A 26252-nucleotide genomic window follows, 5' to 3' on the forward strand; every position below is an offset into this window, starting at 1 on the left:
CTTAGCTAATTCATCTTCCACTGTAGTATAAGGGCAATTAGCGTGTGTCCTTATACTACACTGTTACAATTAGAAGATAAAGCAACATTTGTGTTTTTTTAAAAGCTTTTACTGACCTGCATGAATGCAAAACTATTAAAAGAAAAAAAAAACAGCTTAAGAACTGGAGTAAAATTAAAGCAGCAGGGGAATGCTGGGTTGCCACTTACCTCAATAGAAAAGAAGCTGTGAATAAGAAATTTTTCCTTTGCATCCGAACGGCGCTCCTCAAGTGTCATACTATACTTTACTAAATTCGAACGGTGCCATTACTAACTATACTAATATGTACCTTAAACCATTCACGCATTAAAAATATTTTTCCTAGGAGCGAGATTTGTCCAGTGTATATCAGATGGTTGAAATTTAGATCTTTCAGTCTGAACACTGTTAGTTTTTTAAGCAAATTCGTTGCAAAAGTGTTTGGCGCTCAGTTTAGTGAAAAAACTGATAAAGCAAAATTAGTTGAAATGCAAAATCGAAACAAACATTTTTTTGATATTCTAATAAGCAAAGGAATTGGTATAGAAACCTTTTTTCTTGTGTGTAGTACATCTTTTTGAAAAACTTTTAAGTGAATTGTGAGCATATTAAAATATTATACTATTTCTAATTCCGTCCGCTGATGGTCAAAAAAATTGAATCGAAAAATAAATTTTGTAGCAGCGAAGATGAGTTTAATTTGGCGATGTTTTCATCGATTATTAATATTCTGAATGAAAACAAAGACGTTTGTGGTCAAAAACAATGCAAGTGATGAGTGATGATGTAATTGTGATAAAAAGAAAAAAACAAGGAATAATGAAAAGCAAAAATGAAAATTCTTCATATTCAGACGTCACTGAAGAAAAAGATAATTCTAAATGGGAAGATATCACTTAAACTACAGTAATATCTTAAAGTGTACAATTTAGAAGTGGTGAAAATCTGCAGGTTCTAAAGTTAGTGCGCATGTCATTGAACCATTAAATTTTTTACAATTATATTATACCAACCAGCTAGTTGAAGAAATTTTGGCTGATACTAGTAAATATGAGCATAATAAAATGAAAGATAGTATTAAAAAGTAATATAAAAATAAATTGAAAGAGAAAGATTTATTGAAGTAGTCTACTTGGATAATCGGGAAAGAATTCGCAACACAAAAATTTTGTGCATTCATCGAAGTAATCCTTAACATGGGAGTAATTCCGATTGTAAATGAAAACAGTCAAGTTCCTGTTTATCGAAATAATATTATAAAGTATAAAGAACTTATGAGCAGCGTTGATTGTCCCGATCAATTTAAATCTAAATTCGGAGGTCGTTAAAATTATCTTTTTAGGGACTTGAAATATGCGTAATCATTTCCATATTTTATATGAAATGGAGAAAAAGCAGAAAAACGAATGATCAAATAGTCATTTAAAATATGTTAAACTGTTAGTGAGTCATCAAAAAAGAGATATTAAGTTTAGTTTAAAAATCTTATGCTTGATGACTTTTTGTTAAAACTATTGTCAGGTAGCTGATTACCCTTACTAAAAAATGGTTTCTTTATAAAATCTTAAAGCTGTTAAAGAATAGAACTTACTTTACATAATAAAATATATATCAAATAAAGAATCGGGTTTTATACTTGAACAAAGAGCTTAAGTATGTCTTCATAAAGTCGGATTAGATGATTTAAAGGAACACCTAAAACCGGTATTTACTCTTTAATTAAATAGGCGAAAAGCTTTTCGAATTGAAACGTTTAAACGATGCCTTTAGGTCAATATTGCACATTTCCAAAGATAAAAAACTTTGAATACGACATTATGTAAAGTAAGTTCGACGTACTTTTGAATTTTTTTCTTCGCATTTTAACCATTGTAAATACTTTTATAAATTTATTAAATATCTATATATTTATCTATTCATCGACGTAGTTTTTATCTCATATTTTTCTATATATTTTAAATAAATTTACAGATTATTTTTGCATTATATGTATATATCAATATTTGTTTGATCATTTATGTATTAATTAGTGTATTTCAATATTTCTTCTTATATCTATAATTTTATTCATTTATCCCTATTTTCAATTGTTTTTTTATTTTTTAATTTTATGAACTTATTTACTATAAAAGTGTTAACAATTAAATTTAAGTTATCACAACATTTTACCATCACAAAAGTAACAATTAGTGATAAACATTTCAACACATCAGTTTATGTCATTTAACATATCTACTATCATGCTTTTACGTCACTGACTTTAAGCTTACATCAGCGCGATTGTTTTGTAGCATTAACCTCGATGAGTTTAATTCCGAAGTGTTTTATATAAACCTGTGATGAGTTATTCAACAATAACGATTGTTTTTAACTGAAGTTTGCAAATTTTTCTAAAGATACGTAGCAAAAAGTAAAAAAGAAGTGAACCGGTGGGTATGTATTTTTTGTTTAAAGATCTCTGCGATCGATTCAGATTTAAATATAGAATTTTAAACTACTTTACAGCAATAATATTTACTTTCTTCTTCTCCTTAAAAAGATACACTCAGCACTCCATTATCTTCTTTGTCGACAACTAATCATAAAGAACCAAGTTAAAAAAAAAACCATTTAAATGATCATCGTTGGTATTTTTAATGCTAAAGAATAGCTATGGCCATCGCCACATTTACTCTTTACTTTTATTTTTAACGATTATGTTATCATTTTGTTATTAATACTTTTTCTATACATTGAGTGTATATCAAGAATACCAAAACAACATCCCAGCTAACAAAAACGTTCAAGCACCATTGGAAACGTTCTTAGAACGTTTTTAGAACGTGCCCCACCGTTTCTAACGTTCTACGAAAGTTTCTTGAACGTTTTGTGTTAGCTGGGATATGGCTATTCATTTTACACTATATATTGCAATATTGTATCAACTTTTCTTTATTCATTGGAATCATTATTACTTTTTTCCATCATTTGGTCGACAAAGACCTGTTCTTTTGAATCGAAACGACTGCCATATTATTTTTTATTTGGTAATGAACCAATTAAATCTGCATTTTCTCTAAGTTTACGTTCCATTTCATCTCTTTGTTTCTAACCAACTCCCACTTAAAACTAAAAGTCCCACCTCAATTTTTATCTTTGCATTTTTACGTTTCATATCTATATGAAGAGTCATGCTTATGATGTGAACTTCTAATCTAGATTACAAATAGTTTTTAACAAGGTTGTTTTTACAACGAATTTGATATCAAATGGCTTTAAAGATACCAACATTAGTAATAAAATGAAAAATCGACTTTGCAAAATAAATAACGAATTTGTTTAAAACTAAGTGCAGCAAATCTGTCCATGTTTTAGAAAAGTTCATCATGGATCCAAAAATAAAATGCATTTTGGTTGACAACATCTCTCCAGAATGGAAAAGATTTGCACGTGATGCAGCATTTGATAAAGCTGTCATTGATTATATCGATCTCGATGAACAGAGTGATCAGCTTAAAATGGACGAGCTGCTAATAAAGTTGGTTTTACGAAATCCTTCCGACTTTATATCTGTGATCGAAAAATCTCTCACGCTGATGGGTAAAGTAGATGTTTTGAATGAAATCCAAATGATTTGTAAGTAATGCTTTCGAAATAGAAATACTTTAGAAACTTTGTTCTATAATTCAAGTTGGCTAAGGATTGAAGTAACAGAATTTATAAATGATTAAGAAATAACTTAACAAAAAAAACGCTTTTAAAATATATTTAGTTAGATAAGCAGAAAATTTAATTGAATAATTAGTTGCAGGATGATAAAATGGGAACAACTAAATTTGTTCTATTTCTCAGACCTTCAAAGAAGTTTCGGAATGGTTTTTTCAAAAGTGGTTGAGTTACATTTATCAAACTTGAAAAGAAACCAAAAAATAAACTTTCGCTAAAGTTTGTTAATAGAATATTAACATGTTATTAACAATATGTTAATAGTAAAAGAGAAATGCAAGAGCTGGCTCAACCCCGTTTGACCAATGTTTAACCATAGGCGATGATCAAATATATGGTTAAAAAATTGAAATCTAGCATTTCAACTTTTAACTACATGTTCAAACGTTAAGCTTCAATAAATTATTATAAAATTTCCACCACTAAAAAAAACTTGGAACAGAACTTATATGACCTGAATGGCCCTTTTTGGTCATATGTTTAACTTTTCAGCTATGATTAAAATTATGGTTAAAATTTTAAACCTGGAAACCCGTTTTAACACTCTGTCCCACTTTTCAGCTTTGGTTCAATTTAATCATTAGTTTTATTTTTACAGCAGAAATCAATTAGTAATTTCAACCATATGTTTAACTATTGAGCTATGGTAAACTTTCAATAATTGCAGAGGTTTTATAATATTAAAAAAAATGAGAGGAAATGTGGATATTGAAGATTTGCACAAAGTAAGGAATGCTTGAGAGAGGGTAAAGTTAAATATGGGTTTTGCATTCACTTTAGAGTTAAAAATCAGTGTAAAAAATGTAAAGGTGCATTTAGAAAATGGAAATTTTGAAAGAGACTATTTAGTAAAATTAGGAAGGTGTGGTATATTACTTTTTATTAAATAATAATATATTAAATCTTGCGTTAGTATCCAAGCATTTTTGGTGAAAGAACAGATGAATGAACCAATCAGATGGCAATTTTTAATTGCCACTCATTATCCACAAAAATTATCACTCTCTTTTACATTTATTTTTGATATTATTATTGATATACCAATTCTTTAAATGTTAACGAAGTCATTTTTAAATATGGAGTCAGAAGCATTAAAGTTCTCTCGTTATATCAGTTACTAACAATAAAAGAATAAGATAATAAACGCATCTCATTACACTTGTTACTAACAATAAACTTATAAAGTTGCTTTTAAATGAGATCAAATAAACCTTATAAGAATTTTAAATAGGTATTGTTTTCACTGATAAACCATAACAAATTGCTTGACGAAAAACATATGTAACCTCAAGCATTTTACTGTAAACATAATTCTTTGTAGCAGCAGCTTGGTTATTATTTCATTCATTTACAATTGTTATCAAATTACATCCCATATCCTACACACCATTTATTTATTGTACTACGAGATTTTCTTATAAAACTTTATTCTAAATATGTTAGTGACACGCCAACCTCAGTTGAATTTGTTGCAGAATAAGCACTGTCGATTTTATCAACAGTTTTTTTTTATTTATATAAATTAATAAACTGTAAAAATCTTCTCACCATGACAAAAAACTCCACTATAACTAGATTACACTTTACAAAATATCTAGAAAAAATCATCACTAACGACAAATCCTTAACAAATTGTGAAAAATTGTTCATCTCTATTTAAAATTTAAATCCCGTCGGGTTTAAATAATTAGTTAATTAATGTTTATTTTGTACGTCCAATTAATAAAAGTAAATTAAAGCTCAATAATCTTTTTTGATTACATCATACTGAACAAGCTAAAAGCCACTTTGTATATTCCATTGTATTGAAAAGCAAATCTATTTATTTTGGCTTCAGGATTACTTTAGCTTGATATATTGCAGTAGGACCATCATTTAAATCGGAACACTTCGAATTGTCTATAAAGTATGAAATAAAAAAAGTATACGTTTTAGATAAGTAGTAGATTTAGAGAATGGAATCAGCGATGATGACTTAAGGAGGGCATCATTTAGGTTTAAATACAATATCACATATCCACCTTTAAGACTTTGCCTATATAGATGGTGCTGGTGAAAAAATACTTTTCTTTAATGACTTTATTATATTTGTGACGGAATTTGAATTATACGACTATTAAATATAGAAAATGAGTAGGAGTAATGAATTCCAAATATCATATTAGATACCTTACTGATTATATTTAACAACTGAAGGAATCTCTAACAGAATTCAAAAAACCATGTTATATATCCCAATACGAATATGTTAAAGATCCTATTGAGTTTAATAAATCACACCTTTAAGAACTATGATATTGAAGAATAACGAAAGTTGTTTGAGAACCAAAATATAAATTATTCTTTGCACAATGGTGCTATTAGCGCCATATGGAATACTTTTGTCATTATAAAATTATTATATTTAAATGAAATTAACAATACCAAAGTAAAAATTAATTTTTTGAAAGGGCATCAACAAAAGACGCTCTCAAATCAGTTAGAACAATTATCAAAATTATGAAATAAATACGAATCCATCTGATAACAATGATGTGCATGTCTTTTGAAATTCATTACAAAAAATAATTAAAAGCGCATTTGAGAATGGTGAAAGAGTTAAAATGAGTAGTTAAAATGACCAAAACTCATATAGCTTGTAATATCTAAATTGAAGATGGATTTATAAGTGTATTAGCAGGTGTTGCAGCAAGTCTTTTACCAACTAGTGCAAAAAAAATCTTACCTGCACTTGGAGTTTGTGCTCTATCTAGTCTAGCCACTGCTTGAGCTCAAAAGTTAATCGGAAGTCGAACACTTGGATAAAGTTTCTATCAGAAAAGGGTTATAAATGTGCTATTTACACTTTTCAAAGTGATGGAGTATGTTTATATTTGTTTCGATGCTAAGGATGTGAAATTGGTGGTGAATTAGATGATGGATGAATTGTCCCGCCTTAAAAAAACTTCAGGGTCCCCTAAGGGCAAACCCTTAAGGGACCCTTATGAAAACGTCCGAGCCAATTTTCAGGATCCCTTAAGGGCTACCCCTAAAGCGGCCAAAAAAACAACCACACTTTACTACTCATCCTGTATGAATAGTAAAGCGTGGTTGTTTTTTTAAACTAGTAATATTCAATAGTTTAACACAGTTTATTTAATAATATTTATATAAATCATCATTAAATATCTTTATTTATAAAAGTGTTTTCTAAGTCTTTTGCTTTTTTTGTCGAGGATCTTTGTTTTCACTGTCGTCTTCGTTTTTACTGTTGTCATTATTTCCTTCATAGTCGTCGTCTTTACTCTCTTCCTCAATCGAAACTTCAAGTGTCTTTTTCTTACAGCGCTGCAAACGACCACCAGACCGATCCTGGCGTTATTAAAAAATCGTGCTACTTTCAGTTCTATCTTTTTAGACGTGGTGCCAGGGAAAATGTGAACAGTTGAAACTATAAACATTTAAATAAATACTTATAAAAAAAAAGAGAAAAAATATGTAAATAGTCATTTAAATCTATAATTACATAACCAATTACTATAGTTATGCCTAAATATATGGATTCAAATGTATTAGAGATTCACATTTATTAGAGATTGTATTGTTTGATATAGCCGCATTGACAATATAAATTATATCTGCATATAAAAAGATATTAATAGTTTTACTTTATTTTACTGTTAAGTCAAACACCACAAGTCAAACTGTGGACTCACTGTCAAACAGATTCATATTTGTACAACTGTTCACAGTAGATGTAGATTACACTGATTTTCTTACGCTGATTTTCCAGGCTATCAAAAACTTCAGCTTCCTATGTGTTCCAAGCCAATTGATCAACCCTCCTTCACTCTTCATCAATGCTAACTAAAAAAGATCAGTTAACAACTTAAATATATTACACCATCATTCACACTATGTTCCCTTGTCAAGAACAACACATCATGGCTATTCTTACATAATCAGAAATTGATAAAAACTTACCATATTATTTGGGTGCTTTTCAATCTCAGAATATTGCTGCAGAGAAGTAAAGATAGGAAATTATGTATGACAGGCATTCTGATCAACGAGATCACTAGCAACACATGCCTCCAATCTTCCCTGTCTTTGCTCAAGATTGGTCAACTTATATTCAGTTCACGAAGAATGAACATATTCATAAGAAATTTATCAGTCTTACTAAGGTTATCAATCTTGCTCAACATAATGCCAAGTTACACCACTTTGAAAACATGGAAACAACATAATTTAAACATATATACAACTATAAACAAATATGGTTTTATATAACACATATACACACATTTTATAACAATATTAAACGACAGATATATTTATAAAAAACTATGAAAAAAATATTAAAATAAAGTTGTACATATAAAATGTAACATATAAAGTTGTACATATAAAGTTGTACATATACAAATAAAGTTGTACATATAAAATGTGCTTAAAACCTACAAACAGTAAATTTTCGAAATGAAAATCTGAAGACTATAAAATAAGAACATTAGAATATATGACATTATTTTTGAAATATTTTTTACCTACCATACCTTAAATGAGATGTTTGTCCATTTTGAAAAACAAACTACTAAATGCTCTATGTCTTGAGCCTGCAACATATATGGCCATGAGACAAACACGGGTTTTTGAGAAATACCCCAACTCTCTCAAATCTTTGACCTTGACTTTTATTAATTGTTATTAAATAAGCCAATCTGACAGGAAACTGAAGACGTTTAAGAACAAAAGGTAAATTAGAACGTGATGGAGCCAACTGAATTCGAGGAACAAAAACCTGTTTACCACCAGAAACACCTGTCAAAACCTCTGCATCAATATGATTATTTTGAAGAGCACAAACTTTCCTTCAAGTACTATTGCATAACCCAGCTTTGAGTTCTAAATTTCTAAGTAGCATAATTACACAAAGAATTTTCAATTTTTAACAATGAGGTGGCATACCTAAGGGAGTTAACCTATTCAAAAACTCAATAAGAAAATTATTTCTCTCATTAAGATTATCAGTATCAATTTGATCAGCATGTAAATAAGTTTTGACATCATCCGGCAAACATTCAAGCACTTCTTCATTGATTGATAATGAATCAACATTAGTTGGTGTTAAAATCATGCGTTTAGAATAATAATTTTGATCAGCATCGGTTCATTTTCTCTAATAATGCACTGCTTTGGTATTTCAATGCATTCTTTAAAAAGATCCTCTTCTTTGACATGTATTGTTCCATTCCCAAGTTTTAGTAGCCCTTGGGAAAATTCACCTTACCCATCTTGTACTCTCATATTTTTAGTTAATGCAAACTTCTGCACCCATTGCCAATGCAAAGAACATTTTATACACGACTCTTATATTTCAGCTGGTTGTCCTCTTTTCACAACAGGCAGAATTTGCCTAAAGTCACCGCCAAAAAGAATGATTTTTCCTCCAAACAGAAAGTTGTTTTTGCAAATATCTTTTAACAACCTATCAATTGCATTTAAGGCATGTTTAGGTATCATGGATGTTTCAACAAGCAAAAACAAACTAACTTTTCTTAAAAAATGCCCGTGTATAAAGTTAGGAGTTACATTACATGTGCTATTATCCAATATTGGAATAGGAAGTTTGAATAAGCCATGCAATGTAGATCCTTTTGTAAGAATTGCTGCTCTGCCAGTCCATGCAGCTGTAGCAGATTTAAAGCCTCTACTTATGGTTTCAGCAATGAAATAATTATAAGTAAAGGTTTTTCCTCTACCAGCTGGTCCATCTATGAAAAACAATCCAGAATGTTGATTTTTTACACTTGGTTGCTCATTCAGTACTGAAGGATAGCATTACATACATTTAATTGATTGACATTAAGCAACAGTCTTATTTTTATACCTTAAATACATATTTAAACACATTTTTAAAACAATTATATAACACATATTAACACATACACAAACAAAAAAACACTTTACATTATTATAAAAACACATTGATAAAACAACTATAAAGTACTTATTACCAAATACATATCAAAAAAACATATATGCAAACAAAAAACCTGTGCAAACAAAAATTTTAAAAACGAAGCGAGAAAATTTAAAAAGATTCAATGTAAACAAAATATACATTTACAAACAATACTCTTTATCTTCTTTTTTTTTCAAAAGAACCGTAATCCTCATAACAAAATTTAACCTTTACATAAAAAACATGTGACATGCCATGTCAGTGTTGGCACATAAGTTTAATTTATTTTTCTAAATTTTCTAAAAAAGAATAAAAGTAGTTAATAGCATCACAGAAACTTCAAAGTAGTAAACACCATTTTATGGAAATAGCATTAGTATAGCTTTAAATAACGTCCATACCCCTATATTCTTTCTAAAAAATAAAATAACAAAAATAAAACTGTTAAAAGAAAAACTAAAACAAACAAAATGTAAACGATTTAAAAAATTAAAATCCTTTCTACTTTTAATCCTTTCTACTTTATCTAATAAAAATTTAAACCCTTTCTACTTTATCTAATAAAAATGTGTATATAACTATTTTGGCGCTACTCCACTTTCTCCCTTCCCCTAATTTTATGATTGATTCTGATAGAGAATTTTATGCTGATTAAGAGTCGTATAAAAACATGGGTCTCAAAATCAACGGAAAGTGCTCTAATCTGAAGTTGAAAGTACAAAAATATACCACAAATCGCTAATATTCGCCATCTTGAATTCACTAACTTTACGATTGATATTATTTCTAACCGCAAAACATTGCCAGCCTGGTTTTTACTATAAGTAATTGTTTCTGGTTTAATATAGATGCGTAAGTTCTTTCCAGAGCTATCAGGCAGACGATCGAGTTATAAAGTTATAAAACGTGTTGCTCTTGCGAAAATGCGATTCCTTCTTATGAATTTTAGTTTTATAACAGAATTTACGATTATTTTTTCGATTAATTTTTTTTTTGTTATTAAAGAAAAAAAATAATTGGAAAGACAAACTTTCATTAAGTAAAGAAAAAGGGCTTTCTTAACGTTCTTTGCAAAAAATGTTCTTAATAATTTTTTGTGGCTATGAAAATAGCCGTTTTTTGATTTACACAACCTTAGACATGAATTATAATGTATGCTACGTTTGATGCACACAGGATATCAAACAGGATATGCTGTTAAAACTTGATCCCAAAAGTGAAAAAACCGATGTTCGGAAAATCTCTGCATCCACAAACTCGGATAAATAATCAGCTACCATTTCACAATTAGTTGGCCCCATCATTGATTTAAATTTTGTTTTTGCTCGACACCACATAGCTTCCAAGTGATTTATTGTTACACTTGTCTGTGGATCTACAAAGTTTAGGGTGTGGTTAACGGTACCATGTAAATATGCAGGAGCTTGCAAATCATTGTATGCTGCCCACATATCACTCCACACAATAGAGCCAGGAAGTATCCATTGATGTATGATTGGAATCAATGTTGCAGCATCGCGATTTTGGACAGGAACCAAAAAGCCTTTCTTCGTTGCAGGTTCATACCCACCAAATACCCACTGCTGCTGGATTATTCTACCAACTTGATATTTTCTTCGACAAAAAACAGATTCATCTATTTCAACAATGCACCCTGGACCGCCTATTGGATCAGGGTTATTAAGGAAATATGAGACGCAAATGTCTCTGCAAAATTGATTCCAATCAACAATGGTACTGTCGTTTCCGATATTTAACTCTTGCCTTAAATCACTTATTGATAATCCCCGGCTCTTACCTGCACTTCTACTCCAAGCGTAAGTTAAGCCCAATATTTGCCACAATTGTAGGTGAGATTTCTCAAAGAAGCTGCCTTTTCTATTGTTGAAGGTTCTTTTGCAGCGCTTGACTGGACATCTCCAAATAACTTGATCAACTGACCCATTCTTTGTTTGCTGTGTGCAGGGCACGTTACATACACTACAATTCATACTTTCAGCGAGTAAACCATAAGTTCTGCACCAGTGAATTGTAGCTTCGATATCGTATTTGAATTTCGCTCCTATTTCTGTCAAAGAAAGTGAGTCAAAAGCGTCTATTGTTGGTCTTCGAAGAGCCATGATATGTAGAAAAATGAAGAAGCAGAAAAAATATTCTGAAGCATTCCTTTTTATATGACAAACATAATGAAAATAAATTCACGGGGTGTTAACTTGAGGTATTAAAAGAAAGTCCATAGTTTTAAAGAATTAATTTTTTAATTAAAAAAGTTTTAATAAACACTCAAGCTAACAAACTAAGAATCCAGTTAAAGCAAATTGACGCGATAAGAGTAAATGCCATTGAATTCCATTACCTGCTAGTAAAAAAAAATGCGGTCAATACACCTGATTATGAACTTAACGCACCGGTTCTTTGTTCTATTATTCGAAATCCTAAATAAAAACCAGGTTGTTGATACTTTGAAAAGATAACTTTTAAACAAAAAAAATCACTTTTCAAGATGACGAATATTAGCGATTTGTGGTATATTTTTGTACTTTCAACTTCAGATTAGAGCACTTTCCGTTGATTTTGAGACCCATGTTTTTATACGATTCTTAATCAGCATAAAATTCTCTATCAGAATCAATCATAAAATTAGGGGGGGGGGGGGGAGAAAGTGGAGTAGCGCCACTATTTTTTATACTTACTTCAATTATAATATGACCTTATGATCTTAACGATGATTATTTATCTTGATATGATTCTTTATGTATTATATCTAAACTAATAATTAAATTCCAAAAGAAAAAAAGTTTTAACCCGCTTAAAAGATTTTTCTCCAATTACCGCGTGCATTAACAGAACGCGCTCTTTCAAAGCCTTGTAACTAATTCAAGGCCCAGTAACTAATGACGAATTGACGTTAAATATTAAACATTAAGCATTTCTGTAGGAATTATGTTAAGATTATATTAAGATAATCCAGTCGCACCATCAAAAATAGTAGGCACACTTCTATCAAAGTTATCTTCACGAATTTTAATATTCTCCCCCTCTACAACAGGTTCACCCTGCGTCATATAATTGGAAGATTCTCCTAAAATGAATATATTTGACCAAAAATATTTTTAAAAAAAGTTACAAAAGTTTAGATAAAAAAAAGCAGTCAAATATTTGTCTGACAGTCTATAAATAGGATGAGATAAAAGCAACGATGTACTATAATTACTTCATAACATTACTTTGATATTTTTAAATTAGCAAGATTATTAGCTACCTATTTATATTGCTGTATTACCTTTTCATCTTGAGACAAAAATATCAAGTTGATTACGACGTTTTCTTCTTTCAGTTCTTGAAGCCATTTTTAAATTATACAACAAATATTTTGTTGCTATTATAGGATTATATCTTTATTATATTAAATAACTCATGAAAAATAGTTTAAATAAAAATTGATCATCATGATTAATGTCTATCAATACTTAGAAGCTATATGAAAGGACAAAAATCTTTGAAGCAAATCTATTTTCTAACCATGTAGCTTTCTCGTAGAGAACACAACGGTTCAATTCTATATTTCCTCTTATACTAAAAAACTCTTCTCTACTTAAGTTTTGCATACAACTTATACTTATAAAAATCCGTAAGAATATTTTAATTACTATCATAAAAAAAGCCACTCAAACTATATTTACAATTTTTTAAGGAAACAACGTAAATATACGCTTTACGGAGTTTCTTTCTGAATGGTTCAAAATTGTTCTGTTAAATCGTTTTTTTCCGAGTTTTAAAATTCCAGAAGACTAGAGCCGATTTCGGGCTAGCCCGAGTTTATCCCTAAGCCACCCCTTATTAGGATCTGCCCTAAACACACCCTAATTTTAAAAAATCATCAAAAGTATACTAATTTTGTGCTGAAAAGAAATGTAAGCTAATATTTTTTAGTCTTGTTAAAAATTTGTTTGAGAAAATTCGCCCTTAGAATACCCTGAACCACGAAGGGACCCTTAAGGGGCCCATAAGTCATTTTAAGGCGGGGTTAGTCATACAGGTAACAGGTATGGACAAGGTTTACTACTAGCAACATGTTGTCTTTTTAGCTTTATACCTTTATTGGAAATTATCTAAAAAAATATTTAAAGTAAAAAAACAAACTACATAAGAAGGTCTTTAGAGCGTATTTTTATCAAGACTAAGGCTAGTTTGGAAACATAAACTCTACAAATAAGATATCTTTTTTAAAGAAAAATCTTAAAATCTTGCCTCAGCTTCATTTAACTTTATTTCAAATTTCCAACTTGACCCACAAAAAAATAATAAATATTTTTAATGGGTTCAATATAATTAGCCACAGCAACACTTTCTTTATTAAAAATATTGAAAATAGTTTTAGAAATTATCACTATTTAATGCCATTTGATATTAAAAGGCTGTATTAATATGTGTTTTTCAGTCATTGTTTTCACATATGGTACATGAATCTAGAAGCACAGTTAAACGTAAAAAACTTTACTCTAAAGTCTATCGTCCCAATGTTTAGTGCGACTAAACATTGGGACGATAGACTTTAGAGAAAAGTTTTTTACATCTCAATGAAGTGAAATTCAACCAAAATTTCTCAACTCTTTATTTAGCTCATTTCCTATAAATACTCGATAAACAACTACATATCATCATCATTAGATGTTCCTCTCCCTTAAAAGTTATTGCATGGATCTTCTACAAGATTTTAAGATTCAAACAAAAATAAAGTTAAATAAAATAAGGAATAAAAACTTAGCTGAAAGTAAGTTAGCTTCTCAAGTGTTTCAAAACTGTTTCCCAATTATCCAGAGAGTTTTACTCCTGTGCTAAAATTTAAGAATTGCCCATTCAAAGAATGATTAGCTGAATGGTTAAAGCACATTTTCCGATTTTTTTGAGAAAACAAAAAATTAAGTAATACACTTAAGTGGTGCATATTCATATAATTCTATTTAGATGCAAGCGGTCTACTGAAAGCTTATTACCAAAGCACTTACGGGACAATTAACCGACATGGACAGAGTCAAAGAAAAGATCTCGAACTTCTCTTTAGTAACTTAAAGTTTGCTTCAGTAGCAAAAGCAGACATTACGATTCCTAATGATGACTTTAATGAATGGGAGTACTTTTGTCAAAGTCAAAACAGTTACAGAACAATGAAGTATGAAGAGGTACTGGATAAAAACTCAGAGTTGATTATGATTTCAGGACCTAAAGGTGTTGGGAAAACAAACCTTCTGCAAAGTGTTCTTTTTTATTGGTCAAACGGTCTACTTTGGCAAGATTTAAATTTTGTTTTTTATTTCGAGTTCAAGAAATTGAACGAGCATCTAAATGTTTCAAACATGAAACAACTGGTAAAGAAGTTTTATAAAAACATTCTAAAAGGATATGAAATTTCTTCGTTTAAAGCAACAATATTTATTATGGATGGATTAGATGAGTTCATATACTTTGAACATTTAATCGATTTCAAACATTCAAATACCACTTCTATAACAAGAGCGCTAATGGATGTCTTTTGTTCAAAAACATGCAAGTGTGTTATTAGTGGGAATATTGCTGTTGCATATAGATTCTGGAGCGCAATTAAAGATTACAAAGATGCCGCAAGCATGCAAGTTATGGGTCTTAACGTTAATGGAACAAAGAGTTTTTTAGAAGATCTAATACCGATTAAAACTCTGATAACTGACCTGGAAAAGTTATTTAGCTTATTTCGAAATGAGGCGGCTTTATTCTCTGTGTCACTTTATTTAAAAGCAGCCTGTTCAACGTTGCTTACTTTAAACATTGAGTCTGTTAAAACCATGACCGAACTGCAGATGCTGATTTTCCTACACATCGTGCAACAAGACTGCGAAAAAAATGCTCCAATTTCGCGTTTTATACAAACAAATCAGCAGCATATTTTAAATGTCTGCAAAGTGGCCTTCACGCTTATAAATACAGGAAAAGTGAATCTTTCGCATAGTGAGCTTGGCTTTATTTTAGATGAGAACGGCTTTGAACCACTTGGTCTTTTAAAAAAATCGGTTGTAAGTCATCAATATCATTTTGTGCATTTCTTTTTAATGAGGTTTTGCGCCTCTATCCATCTTTTATTCAACGCTTGTACTTCTGATATTATTAATAACGAAAGATTGCACTGCTGCTTACCTTTTATTAGTGGTTTTGTACACCGTAACGAGAGAAACTTTTTGAGTTTAGTTTGCAAACTAAAGGAACCGTCACACCAACATGCTTTTTGGCTCAGAGACATCTGCGGTAAGAAATATTCTTACTTTCATAGGCAAGCTTATGTTTGATATTGGAGCATTTCTTTATGTATATTTAGTCAATTGTTCTAAAATAAAACACTAACAACGGTAACAACCTTTATGAATAAGTTTTTCTGGGACTTTCTTAAAGTTTTGTCGAGGAATGATTACGATGATTAGAATATTAGGGATTCTCTATTTAAAAAGATTGCTTTACAGTTCGTTTTTCATTACCTCTTGGATAAATTAGTTTTTTTTTTTTTATTTAGAATGGGTGAATAGTTGAAAAAAGGAAGGAATTTAAAAATAAATAAAAATTTTGGGTTACTATTCGGTTTTTGTACACTCAATTCCAAAATAAATTACTTAGGTTTTAAGAATCAGGATAGATAGAAGGATTTTTTTAAAAACAAAATATTCAAATATGATAATAAAATATCTTGGTTTTTGCAGGCTTTTGATTTTAAGAAATAAATTACCGTATTTTAGCTTTAAAGTTGCTGTAGCACTGTTATTGTTAAAATCTTATTCTATATTAATATTGAGAGATACTATCTTAAACGGTTAACCTTAAGTAAATTTAGGTTTTCTGAATTGTGTCCAAACTAACTTTAACGATTTCTAAAAGAGTATAGTTTACTGATCACTATGTGTATAGTCCACCAAATCAGAAAACTCCTATTAAGTAATTATGGCCTTTTTTTAGATTTTTTCGCGCCTTTTTTTCGCACCTTGTTTGTCTTTTATGACCATCTTTAATCCACCATTTTTTCTGCCACAAATTTATTTGCAAAAGACAATCATAGAACAAGTTTTGTTTAAAAAAATGTTAAGAATTGGTAAATCACATCCTCAGACTATTTTAGATCATCAAAAGAATAGAGAAAATTTTGTCTTTTTTGTTGTCGCAAATGTCATATGAAAATAAACAGCCAAAGCCATATAATCTCTAAAGTTCAGAGCTGTTTCTCAAATTATAACATTGCTGGTGATCGATGCCTTACTGGATTGTGTCCAAGGTTGGTATACTTAGTTATTTTGAACTAAATAAATATATATAAAAAGTATATGTTATAAACGTAAAGCCATTCACATAACTGATATATTGGATACCTTGTTGAACTCAAAGAAATAAGATTTGATAAATGAATCAAATCTCATTTTGCTTAGTACTAGCATATCTTTATCTTTTTAAGGTGTAGGGCTATAGTTGAAAGAACAAGTGTTGATCTCAGGCAGAAAATTGATTTTGACATTGACTGGTCAAAGATGACACGAAAAACTAAAACACTGAAACACGAAATGGGAAAATGCTATTTTATTTGTGTATCTGTTGGAAAGAAATATAAAATTATAATTTTTTATATAATTTCAGGAAACTAAAAACTTGCAGCTTTGAAATATGCAAAATTGCTTGAACGCAGTGAGGGATACCCAAGAAAAAAACTGTTATAAAGAGTTTTAAATGGCAGCTATTAGTCCGCGGTGTAGTTCTTGTCTGACTAAAGTTAAACGAGGATTGCATCATAAATGCAATGCAACAACACTCAGGTAGAAAACTTTTTTATAACTTTGATTATTTGACTGTGAAAGGTTGTATACCATGTTCTATAGAAAACAAATTCGTAAATGTAATTTTTTTTTTTCAGAAACAACATATCAGCTGCATCCGATATCAAGGTATTAGAAAAACCCCATTAATTTGCGTTACTGAAAGAAATGTTAAGTATAATAAATCAAAAATGATAATTTTAATTTAAAAAAACCTTTGTAAGCTTTTGAACCTATAGCCTTTTTAACAATGCAAAGTTGTCGAAACCTTTTTCATTCAGTCTACAAAGTTTTGTAACTTATTTAGATGTCAAGGAACAAATGGCTTCTCACGTTATTAAAGAAAAGCTATGGAGTGAAAGTGGTAACACCATTTTATTGAAAACAGGAGGTAGTAAACTGAAATTATCTATTGGATCTGAGAATACTCCAAAAGCAACCAACTTTACTCACAAAAATCTTCTTTATATTCAGAATTCTCTTTCCTTAAGTAACCATCTAACGATAAATTCTGCTAATATTATAAGGTAAAATCACAATACAAATACAAATTTAACTCTGCACAATAAAATGATGCAATATTTGGAGTAAAACTTATTATATAAAGATAAATAATTACAGAGTTGTTGAAACAAGAAAAAACGCTGTAGAACATAGACTGAAAGACTGTGTCTCTGATTCGGACAGTTATCTTCTCATATTATTTACCGAAGAAAATATTATATTTGAATTTAAAAACAAAGATAAAACTTTGGAATAAAAAAATATTACAGTGGCGTACTGCAATGATGTTACTCTTTTTGTTAAACTTCTCCTGGATCTTAAACGTGTTGATTCTAAGAATCAGTTGTTAAAAACTGCTGTTGACGTGGGAAGTGGTTTTATCAAATTTTGTTTAAATATAGTTAATCTCAATGAAATTTTTCAAAATTACGGCAAAGTTGAAATAGATCACCTGAAACCAAAACCGGTAGCAGCTTGCAGGTCTTTATACAAAGATGGTCTGAAAAAGATATTTAAAGATTCGTCAGTAAATGCTTCATTTCCTCTTCTGGTAGCTCCAGAAATCCCAAAAAGATAATTAAACATTAAAATATTATTTGAAAAATTAAATCTTGAAAAAGCTGAGCACATTGTGGTATGCGACATAAAACTTAGTCAAATTCTGACAGGTGTATCTCCAAGTAGCTGTTCAATTCATCCCTATTATGTATGTGAGTGGGTTAGAAAAGAAAATTGGACAAATGCTCTATACAGAAATTTCGAGAGCTGTCAAAATAACTATACAAAATTCAAAGAATTTGGTTCAAATCCTTAGTGTGCACAACATATTAAGAATTGTATTGACCTAAGTGTGCAAACATTTTAAGAATAATATTATTACATGGAAACCCCTCTGAATTTCTTGTAGATAAGCTTGTTTTACCAGTGCTTCATATAATGGAAATTCTTCTCGAAAAAATCTTAAAAAGTGGGAAGTCTTTAATGAAAAGCTGCCAATTAAACTAAAGTCTTTTGGAGAATGCTTAAGGTTGTAAAATTTAGTTGTTTAGTCTTGCTTAGGATCCGGACTTGATGAAAACTTTCAAACTATTATCGAAAATTTAAAAGCCTGCTATAAAAATTTGATGTTGGAACAAGATATTACTTTAACACCAAAATTTCATATCCTGTTCAATCATGTGTCTGAATTCTGTAAGACAAAAAAATGGGCCTTGGAATTTATTTGGAACAATAAGGAGAAAGGTTCACTACCTCTTAAAACTGCCTCGTAGAACCGGTACAGTGTCCGCAAATAATTCTAAGTATGGACATAACTTAGTAAGGATTTTAAGTTCTTTTAATGGAAAACATCTTATTTCTCTTGGACATAATGATCTAAATGTTGATATTTTTTAGTGATTCAATTCAAGAAGAAATAGTTTTTAATTTTATATTTGTAAATATTTTGATGATTTAAAACATTCCGACAATGTGATTATCCATTCTTAAACTATGTAATATAACAAAACACCATCTGCATTATTCATTTCCAATAAATTGTCTGTAACTTTTACAATAAAGTTTTGAATAAAAACATGGCGGACCAAAAAAAGGCTAAAAACATTTGCAAAAAATTGCGCAAACCAAAACGCGCGAAAACAAGGCGCGAAAAAATCTTTAATATACCATAATTATTTAATAGTTTGCTGATTTGGTGAAATAAATACATAGTGAGCAGTAAACTATACTCTTACAGAAAACATTTGGACACAAATCAGAAAACCTAAATTTAGTAAAGGCAAGGATTAAGATTTAGGATAAGATTTAGAAACCCATAGAATGGTTTTATTCCGTTAAAAAGATATTTTTTAAAGTTAACTAATTTTCGACGAATGTAAAAAAAGAAAAAAAAAGAATATAAATTTTCTGTTTTCAATAGCACACATTGATCGCGAGCTCTTCATAGAATGTTTCATTGAGGCACAGGTTTCAATTGACGAGGATTTGAAAAAAGCAATAAATAAACAAATAGGATGGTTCAAGGAAGCAGAAGATGAAAATATGGCTGCTCATAATTCAAAACAAAAATATTTTACAGAAAAAGTAGTTGAGGCAGGAATCCATTTAAATTGCATAGAAAACCGCAAAGATCTTACATCAAAAAAAAAAAAATCCATTTCAGATTCCCAGAGATTAATTGCATCATACGAAGATAAAAAGAAAACTGACATTATTATTATAACTCCCAAGTGCGCGAAAAAAGAATATGCTAAATCACATTTGAATAACGCAGAAAAACGGTTTCGTAATAAAGAAAACAAAGCTGAAAAGCTATTTAGAGATGTACAAAGTATGCGAAAAGAAGTGTTAGAAGAAAAATATGCAGATACAATAAATGCTAAAAAGCGGATTGCAAACTGCTTATATAAAAAACGGCAATATGATAATGCTGAAAAGCTATTTAGAGTTGTGGAAGTTACTGAAAAAGAAGTGTTAGGAGAAAAACATGCAGATACAATAAATGCTAAATACTGGATTGCAAGTTGCTTATATAAAAAACAGCAATATGATAATGCTGAAAAGCTACTTAGAGATGTAGAATGTATGCGAAAAGAAGTTTTAGGAGAAAAACATGCAAATACAATAACTGCTATATACCGGATTGCAAGTTGCTTATATGAAAAACAGCAATATGATAATGCTGAAAAGCTATTTAGAGATGTGGAAGTTATGGAAAAAGAAGTTTTAGGAGAAAAACATGCAAAAACAATAAATGCTAAATTCTGGATTGCAAGTTGCTTATATAAAAAACAGCAATATGATAATGCTGAAAAGCTATTTAGAGATGTAGAATGTATGCGAAAAGAAGTTTTAGGAGAAAAACATGCAGATACAATAAATGCTAAATACTGGATTGCAAGTTGCTTATATGGAAAACAGCAATATGATGATGCTGAAAAACTATTTATAGATGTGGAAGTTATGAAAAAAGAAGTTTTAGGAGAAAAACATGCCGATACAATAACTGCTATATACCGGATTGCAAGTTGCTTATATGAAAAACAGCAATATGATAATGCTGAAAAGCTATTTAGAGTTGTGGAATATATTGAAAAAGAAGTGTTAGGAGAAAAACATGAAGATGCAATAAATGCTAAATATTGGATTGCAAGTTGCTTATATAAAAAACAGCAATATGATAATGCTGAAACGCTATTTAGAGATATAGAAATTAAGCGAAAAGAAGTTTTAGGAGAAAAACATGCAGATACAATAACTGTTGTATACCGGATTGCAAGTTGCTTATATGAAAAACAGCAATATGATAATGCTGAAAAGCTATTTAGAGATGTGGAAGTTATGGAAAAAGAAGTTTTAGGAGGAAAACATGCAAAAACAATAAATGCTAAATACTGGATTGCAAGTTGCTTATATAAAAAACAGCAATATGAAAATGCTGAAAAGCTATTTAGAGATGTAGAATGTATGCGAAAAGAAGTTTTAGGAGAAAAACATGCAGATACAGTAAATGCAAAATATTGGATTGCAAGGTGCTTATTTGAAAAACAGCAATATGATAATGCTGAAAAGCTACTTAGAGTTGTAGAATGTATGCGAAAAGAAGTTTTAGGAGAAAAACATGCAGATACAATAAATGCTAAATACTGGATTGCAAGTTGCTTATATGGAAAACAGCAATATGATAATGCTGAAAAGCTATTTATAGATGTGGAAGTCATGGAAAAAGAACTTTTAGGAGAAAAACATGCAGATACAGTAAATGCTAAATATTGGATTGCAAGGTGCTTATTTGAAAAACAGCAATATGATAATGCTGAAAAGCTACTTAGAGTTGTAGAATGTATGCGAAAAGAAGTTTTAGGAGAAAAACATGCAGATACAATAAATGCTAAATACTGGATTGCAAGTTGCTTATATGGAAAACAGCAATATGATAATGCTGAAAAGCTATTTATAGATGTGGAAGTCATGGAAAAAGAACTTTTAGGAGAAAAACATGCAGATACAGTAAATGCTAAATATTGGATTGCAAGGTGCTTATTTGAAAAACAGCAATATGATAATGCTGAAAAGCTACTTAGAGATGTAGAATGTATGCGAAAAGAAGTTTTAGGAGAAAAACATGCAGATACAATAAATGCTAAATATTTGATTGCAATGTGCATATATAAAAAACAGCAATATGATAATGCTGAAAAGCTATTTAGAGATGTAGAATGTATGCGAAAAGAAGTTTTAGGAGAAAAACATGCAGATACAATAAATGCTAAACATTGGATTGCAAGTTTCTTATATGAAAAACAGCAATATGATTATGCTGAAAAGCTATTTAGAGATGTGGAAGTTATGGAAAAAGAAGTTTTAGGAGAAAAGCATGCAGATACAATAAATGCTAAATATTGGATTGCAAGTTGCTTATACAAAAAACAGCAATATGATAATGCTGAAACGCAATTTAGAGATGTAGAATGTATGCAAAAAGAAATTTTAGGAGAAAAACATGCAGATACAGTAAATGCAAAATATTGGATAGCAAGGTGCTTATTTGAAAAACAGCAATATGATAATGCTGAAAAGCTACTTAGAGATGTAGAATGTATGCGAAAAGAAGTTTTAGGAGAAAAACATGCAGATATAATAAATGCTAAATATTTGATTGCAATTTGCTTATATGAAAAACAGCAATATGATAATGCTGAAAAGCTATTTAGAGATGTAGAATGTATGCAAAAAGAAGTGTTAGGAGAAAAACATGCAGATACAATAAATGCTAAATATTTGATTGCAAGGTGCATATATAAAAAACAGCAATATGATAATGCTGAAAAGCTATTTAGAGATGTAGAATGTATGCGAAAAGAAGTTTTAGGAGAAAAACATGCAGATACAATAAATGCTAAATACTGGATTGCAAGTTGCTTATATGGAAAACAGCAATATGATAATGCTGAAACGCTATTTAGAGTTGTAGAATGTATGCGAGAAGAAGTTTTAGGAGAAAAACATGCAGATACAATAAATGCTAAATACTGGATTGCAAGTTGCTTATATGGAAAACAGCAATATGATAATGCTGAAAAGCTATTTATAGATGTGGAAGTCATGGAAAAAGAACTTTTAGGAGAAAAACATGCAGATACAGTAAATGCTAAATATTGGATTGCAAGGTGCTTATTTGAAAAACAGCAATATGATAATGCTGAGAAGCTATTTAGAGATGTGGAAGTTATGGAAAAAGAAGTTTTAGGAGAAAAGCATGCAGATACAATAAATGCTAAATATTGGATTGCAAGTTGCTTATACAAAAAACAGCAATATGATAATGCTGAAAAGCTATTTAGAGATGTAGAATGTATGCGAAAAGAAGTTTTAGGAGAAAAACATGCAGATACAATAAATGCTAAATATTTGATTGCAAGGTGCATATATAAAAAACAGCAATATGATAATGCTGAAACGCTATTTAGAGATGTAGAATGTATGCGAAAAGAAGTTTTAGGAGGAAAACATGCAGATACAGTAAATGCTAAATATTGGATTGCAAGGTGCTTATTTGAAAAACAGCAATATGATAATGCTGAAAAGCTATTTAGAGATGTAGAATGTATGCAAAAAGAAGTTTTAGGAGAAAAACATGCAGATACAATAAATACTAAATATTGGATTGCAAGGTGCATATATAAAAAACAGCAATATGATAATGCTGAAAAGCTATTTAGAGATGTGGAAGTTATGGAAAAAGAAGTTTTAGGAGAAAAACATGCAGATACAATAAATACTAAATATTGGATTGCAAGGTGCATATATAAAAAACAGCAATATGATAATGCTGAAAAGCTATTTAGAGATGTGGAAGTTATGGAAAAAGAAGTTTTAGGAGAAAAACATGCAGATACAATAAATGCTAAATATTGGATTGCAAGTTGCTTATATGAAAAACAGCAATATGATAATGCTGAAAAGCTATTTAGAGATGTAGAATGTATGCAAAAAGAAGTGTTAGGAGAAAAACATGCAGATACGATTAATGCTATATACTGGATTGCAAGATGCTTATATGGAAAACAGCAATATGATAATGCTGAAAAGCTATTTAGAGATGTGGAAGTTATGGAAAAAGAACTTTTAGGAGAAACACATGCAGATACAATAAATACTAAATATTGGATTGCAAGGTGCATATATAAAAAACAGCAATATGATAATGCTGAAACGCTATTTAGAGATGTAGAATGTATGCGAAAAGAAGTTTTAGGAGAAAAACATGCAGAAACAATAAATGCTAAATACTGGATTGCAATTTGCTTATTTGGAAAACAGCAATATGATAATGCTGAAAAGCTATTTATAGATGTGGAAGTTATAGAAAAAGAACTTTTAGGAGAAAAACATTCAGATAAAATAATTGCTAAATATTGGATTGCAATTTGCTTATATAAAAAACAGCAATATGATAATGCTGAAAAGCTACTTAGAGATGTAGAATGCATGCGAAAAGAAGTTTTAGGAGAAAAACATGCAGATACAATAAATGCTAAATATTGGATTGCAAGGTGCATATATAAAAAACAGCAATATGGTAATGCTGAAACGCTATTTAGAGATGTAGAATGTATGCAAAAAGAAGTTTTAGGAGAAAAACATGCAGATACAGTAAATGCTAAATATTGGATTGCAAGGTGCTTATTTGAAAAACAGCAATATGATAATGCTGAAAAGCTATTTAGAGATGTAGAATGTATGCGAAAAGAAGTTTTAGGAGAAAAACATGCAAAAGCAATAAATGCTAAATACTGGATTGCAAGTTGCTTATATAGAAAACAGCAATATGATATTGCTGAAAATCTATTTAGAGATGTGGAATGTATGCGAAAAGAAGTTTTAGGAGAAAAACATGCAGATACAATAAATGCTAAATACTGGATTGCAAGTTGCTTATATGGAAAACAGCAATATGTTAATGCTGAAAAGCTATTTATTGATGTGGAAGTTATGAAAAAAGAAGTTTTAGGAGAAAAACATGCAGATACAATAACTGCTATATACCGGATTGCAAGTTGCTTATATGAAAAACAGCAATATGATAATGCTGAAAAGCTATTTAGAGTTGTGGAAGTTATTGAAAAAGAAGTGTTAGGAGAAAAACATGCAGATACAATAAATGCTAAATACTGGATTGCAAGTTGCTTATATAAAAAACATCAATATGATAATGCTGAAACGCTATTTAGAGATGTAGAATGTTTGCGAAAAGAAGTTTTAGGAGAAAAACATGCAGATACAATAAATGCTAAATACTTGATTGCAAGTTGCTTATATGAAAAACAGCAATATGATAATGCTGAAAAGCTATTTAGAGATGTAGAAATTATGCAAAAGGAAGTTTTAGGAGTGCAACATGCAGATACGAATGTTACAAAAGAGTGGATTACAAGTTTTTTAAATAAAAAATAACGTTTTCTAAATGCTGGGAAATGTTTCCTGATGTAGATTATGTTTAAAATTAAATTGTTGAAGTAAACACTCTGGTGCTTTTAGCGATTAAACACTTATTTAAAAAGCTTGAAACATTTCTTTGTGAATGAGTTGGGTAGAGTTTTAGTCAGACACTATATTCTAAATGCTTGATTGCTAATTTTTAGTTTGCAAAAGAATTATGTGATAGTCATAATAGGGTGTGTTTAATTTAGAATGGGTATGTAAAGAAATTATTGGAGGGAGACTTGTCGTGCAGTGTTTTGATAAAAATTGGATTTCAAGCTGCTTTTAATATAACAATTAGTTTATTACGATGGAAACTTATTTTTGTTTAGAAAAATACCAATAGGTATTGTCATCTGGGGATTAAATAGTTTACGACTTTGCGTAACAGAAATGATCCAAATGTTCCATAACGAGTTTGCTTATTTATTAAAATCACAAGTGGTTAAAGCATCTGAACTATAGCATGCATTAGGTTTCATAGTTTATATTGCTGAAAGATCACTTTTTCTTTTTTGAAATATATATTTTAAGGAAGAGGTTAAAAATAGGATTGGATATTTATCAAAAGAAATTTTCGGTTTTCTTTGGAAAGAGGTTTTAAAGTGATCGGGATGAATTTAATTTTTATACTTTATTGAATATTTATGAACAATTAGTAATCCTTTGCCCATTCTTTTTGTTAAGTAGAAACTTCTTTTATTAAATCTATTGACCTTAACATTCATACAATATTGTTAAGCATATTAAGAGAAACTTTATTGACTTTA

The 26252-nt window shown here is 29.8% G+C and overlaps 1 protein-coding gene and 1 pseudogene across 4 annotated transcripts; both read left to right on the top strand.

Annotated features, from left to right (window-relative positions):
* The first annotated feature begins 1727 nt into the window (after window positions 1-1727).
* On the top strand, window positions 1728-26030 carry LOC149889286 (uncharacterized). Of its 3 annotated transcripts, none has more exons than XM_090086342.1 (5): window positions 1758-1845; window positions 2313-2454; window positions 3376-3636; window positions 14642-15952; window positions 19919-26030. In XM_090086342.1, exons 3-5 carry the CDS (start codon window positions 3387-3389, stop codon window positions 25453-25455), a joined length of 7098 nt encoding a protein of 2365 aa, XP_089942468.1. In that variant the 5' UTR covers window positions 1758-1845; window positions 2313-2454; window positions 3376-3386; the 3' UTR covers window positions 25456-26030. The 3 variants fall into 3 exon arrangements, with proteins under 3 accessions (XP_089942466.1, XP_089942468.1, XP_089942469.1); XM_090086343.1 differs by having other exon boundaries at window positions 2313-2450; XM_090086340.1 differs by lacking the exon at window positions 2313-2454 and having other exon boundaries at window positions 1728-1845.
* LOC149889287 (uncharacterized) lies at window positions 15994-19591 on the top strand (annotated as a pseudogene). The gene is made up of 4 exons (XR_016452199.1): window positions 15994-17496; window positions 17595-17625; window positions 17804-18023; window positions 18118-19591. The product of XR_016452199.1 is annotated as an uncharacterized LOC149889287 (transcript).
* Window positions 26031-26252: the final 222 nt, after the last annotated feature.

Source organism: Hydra viridissima, unplaced genomic scaffold (genome assembly GCF_058129835.1).
Source record: "Hydra viridissima isolate aposymbiotic clone 2 unplaced genomic scaffold, HvirCarnegie_v1 scaffold_4, whole genome shotgun sequence".
NCBI classification, from domain to species: Eukaryota; Metazoa; Cnidaria; class Hydrozoa; order Anthoathecata; family Hydridae; genus Hydra; species Hydra viridissima.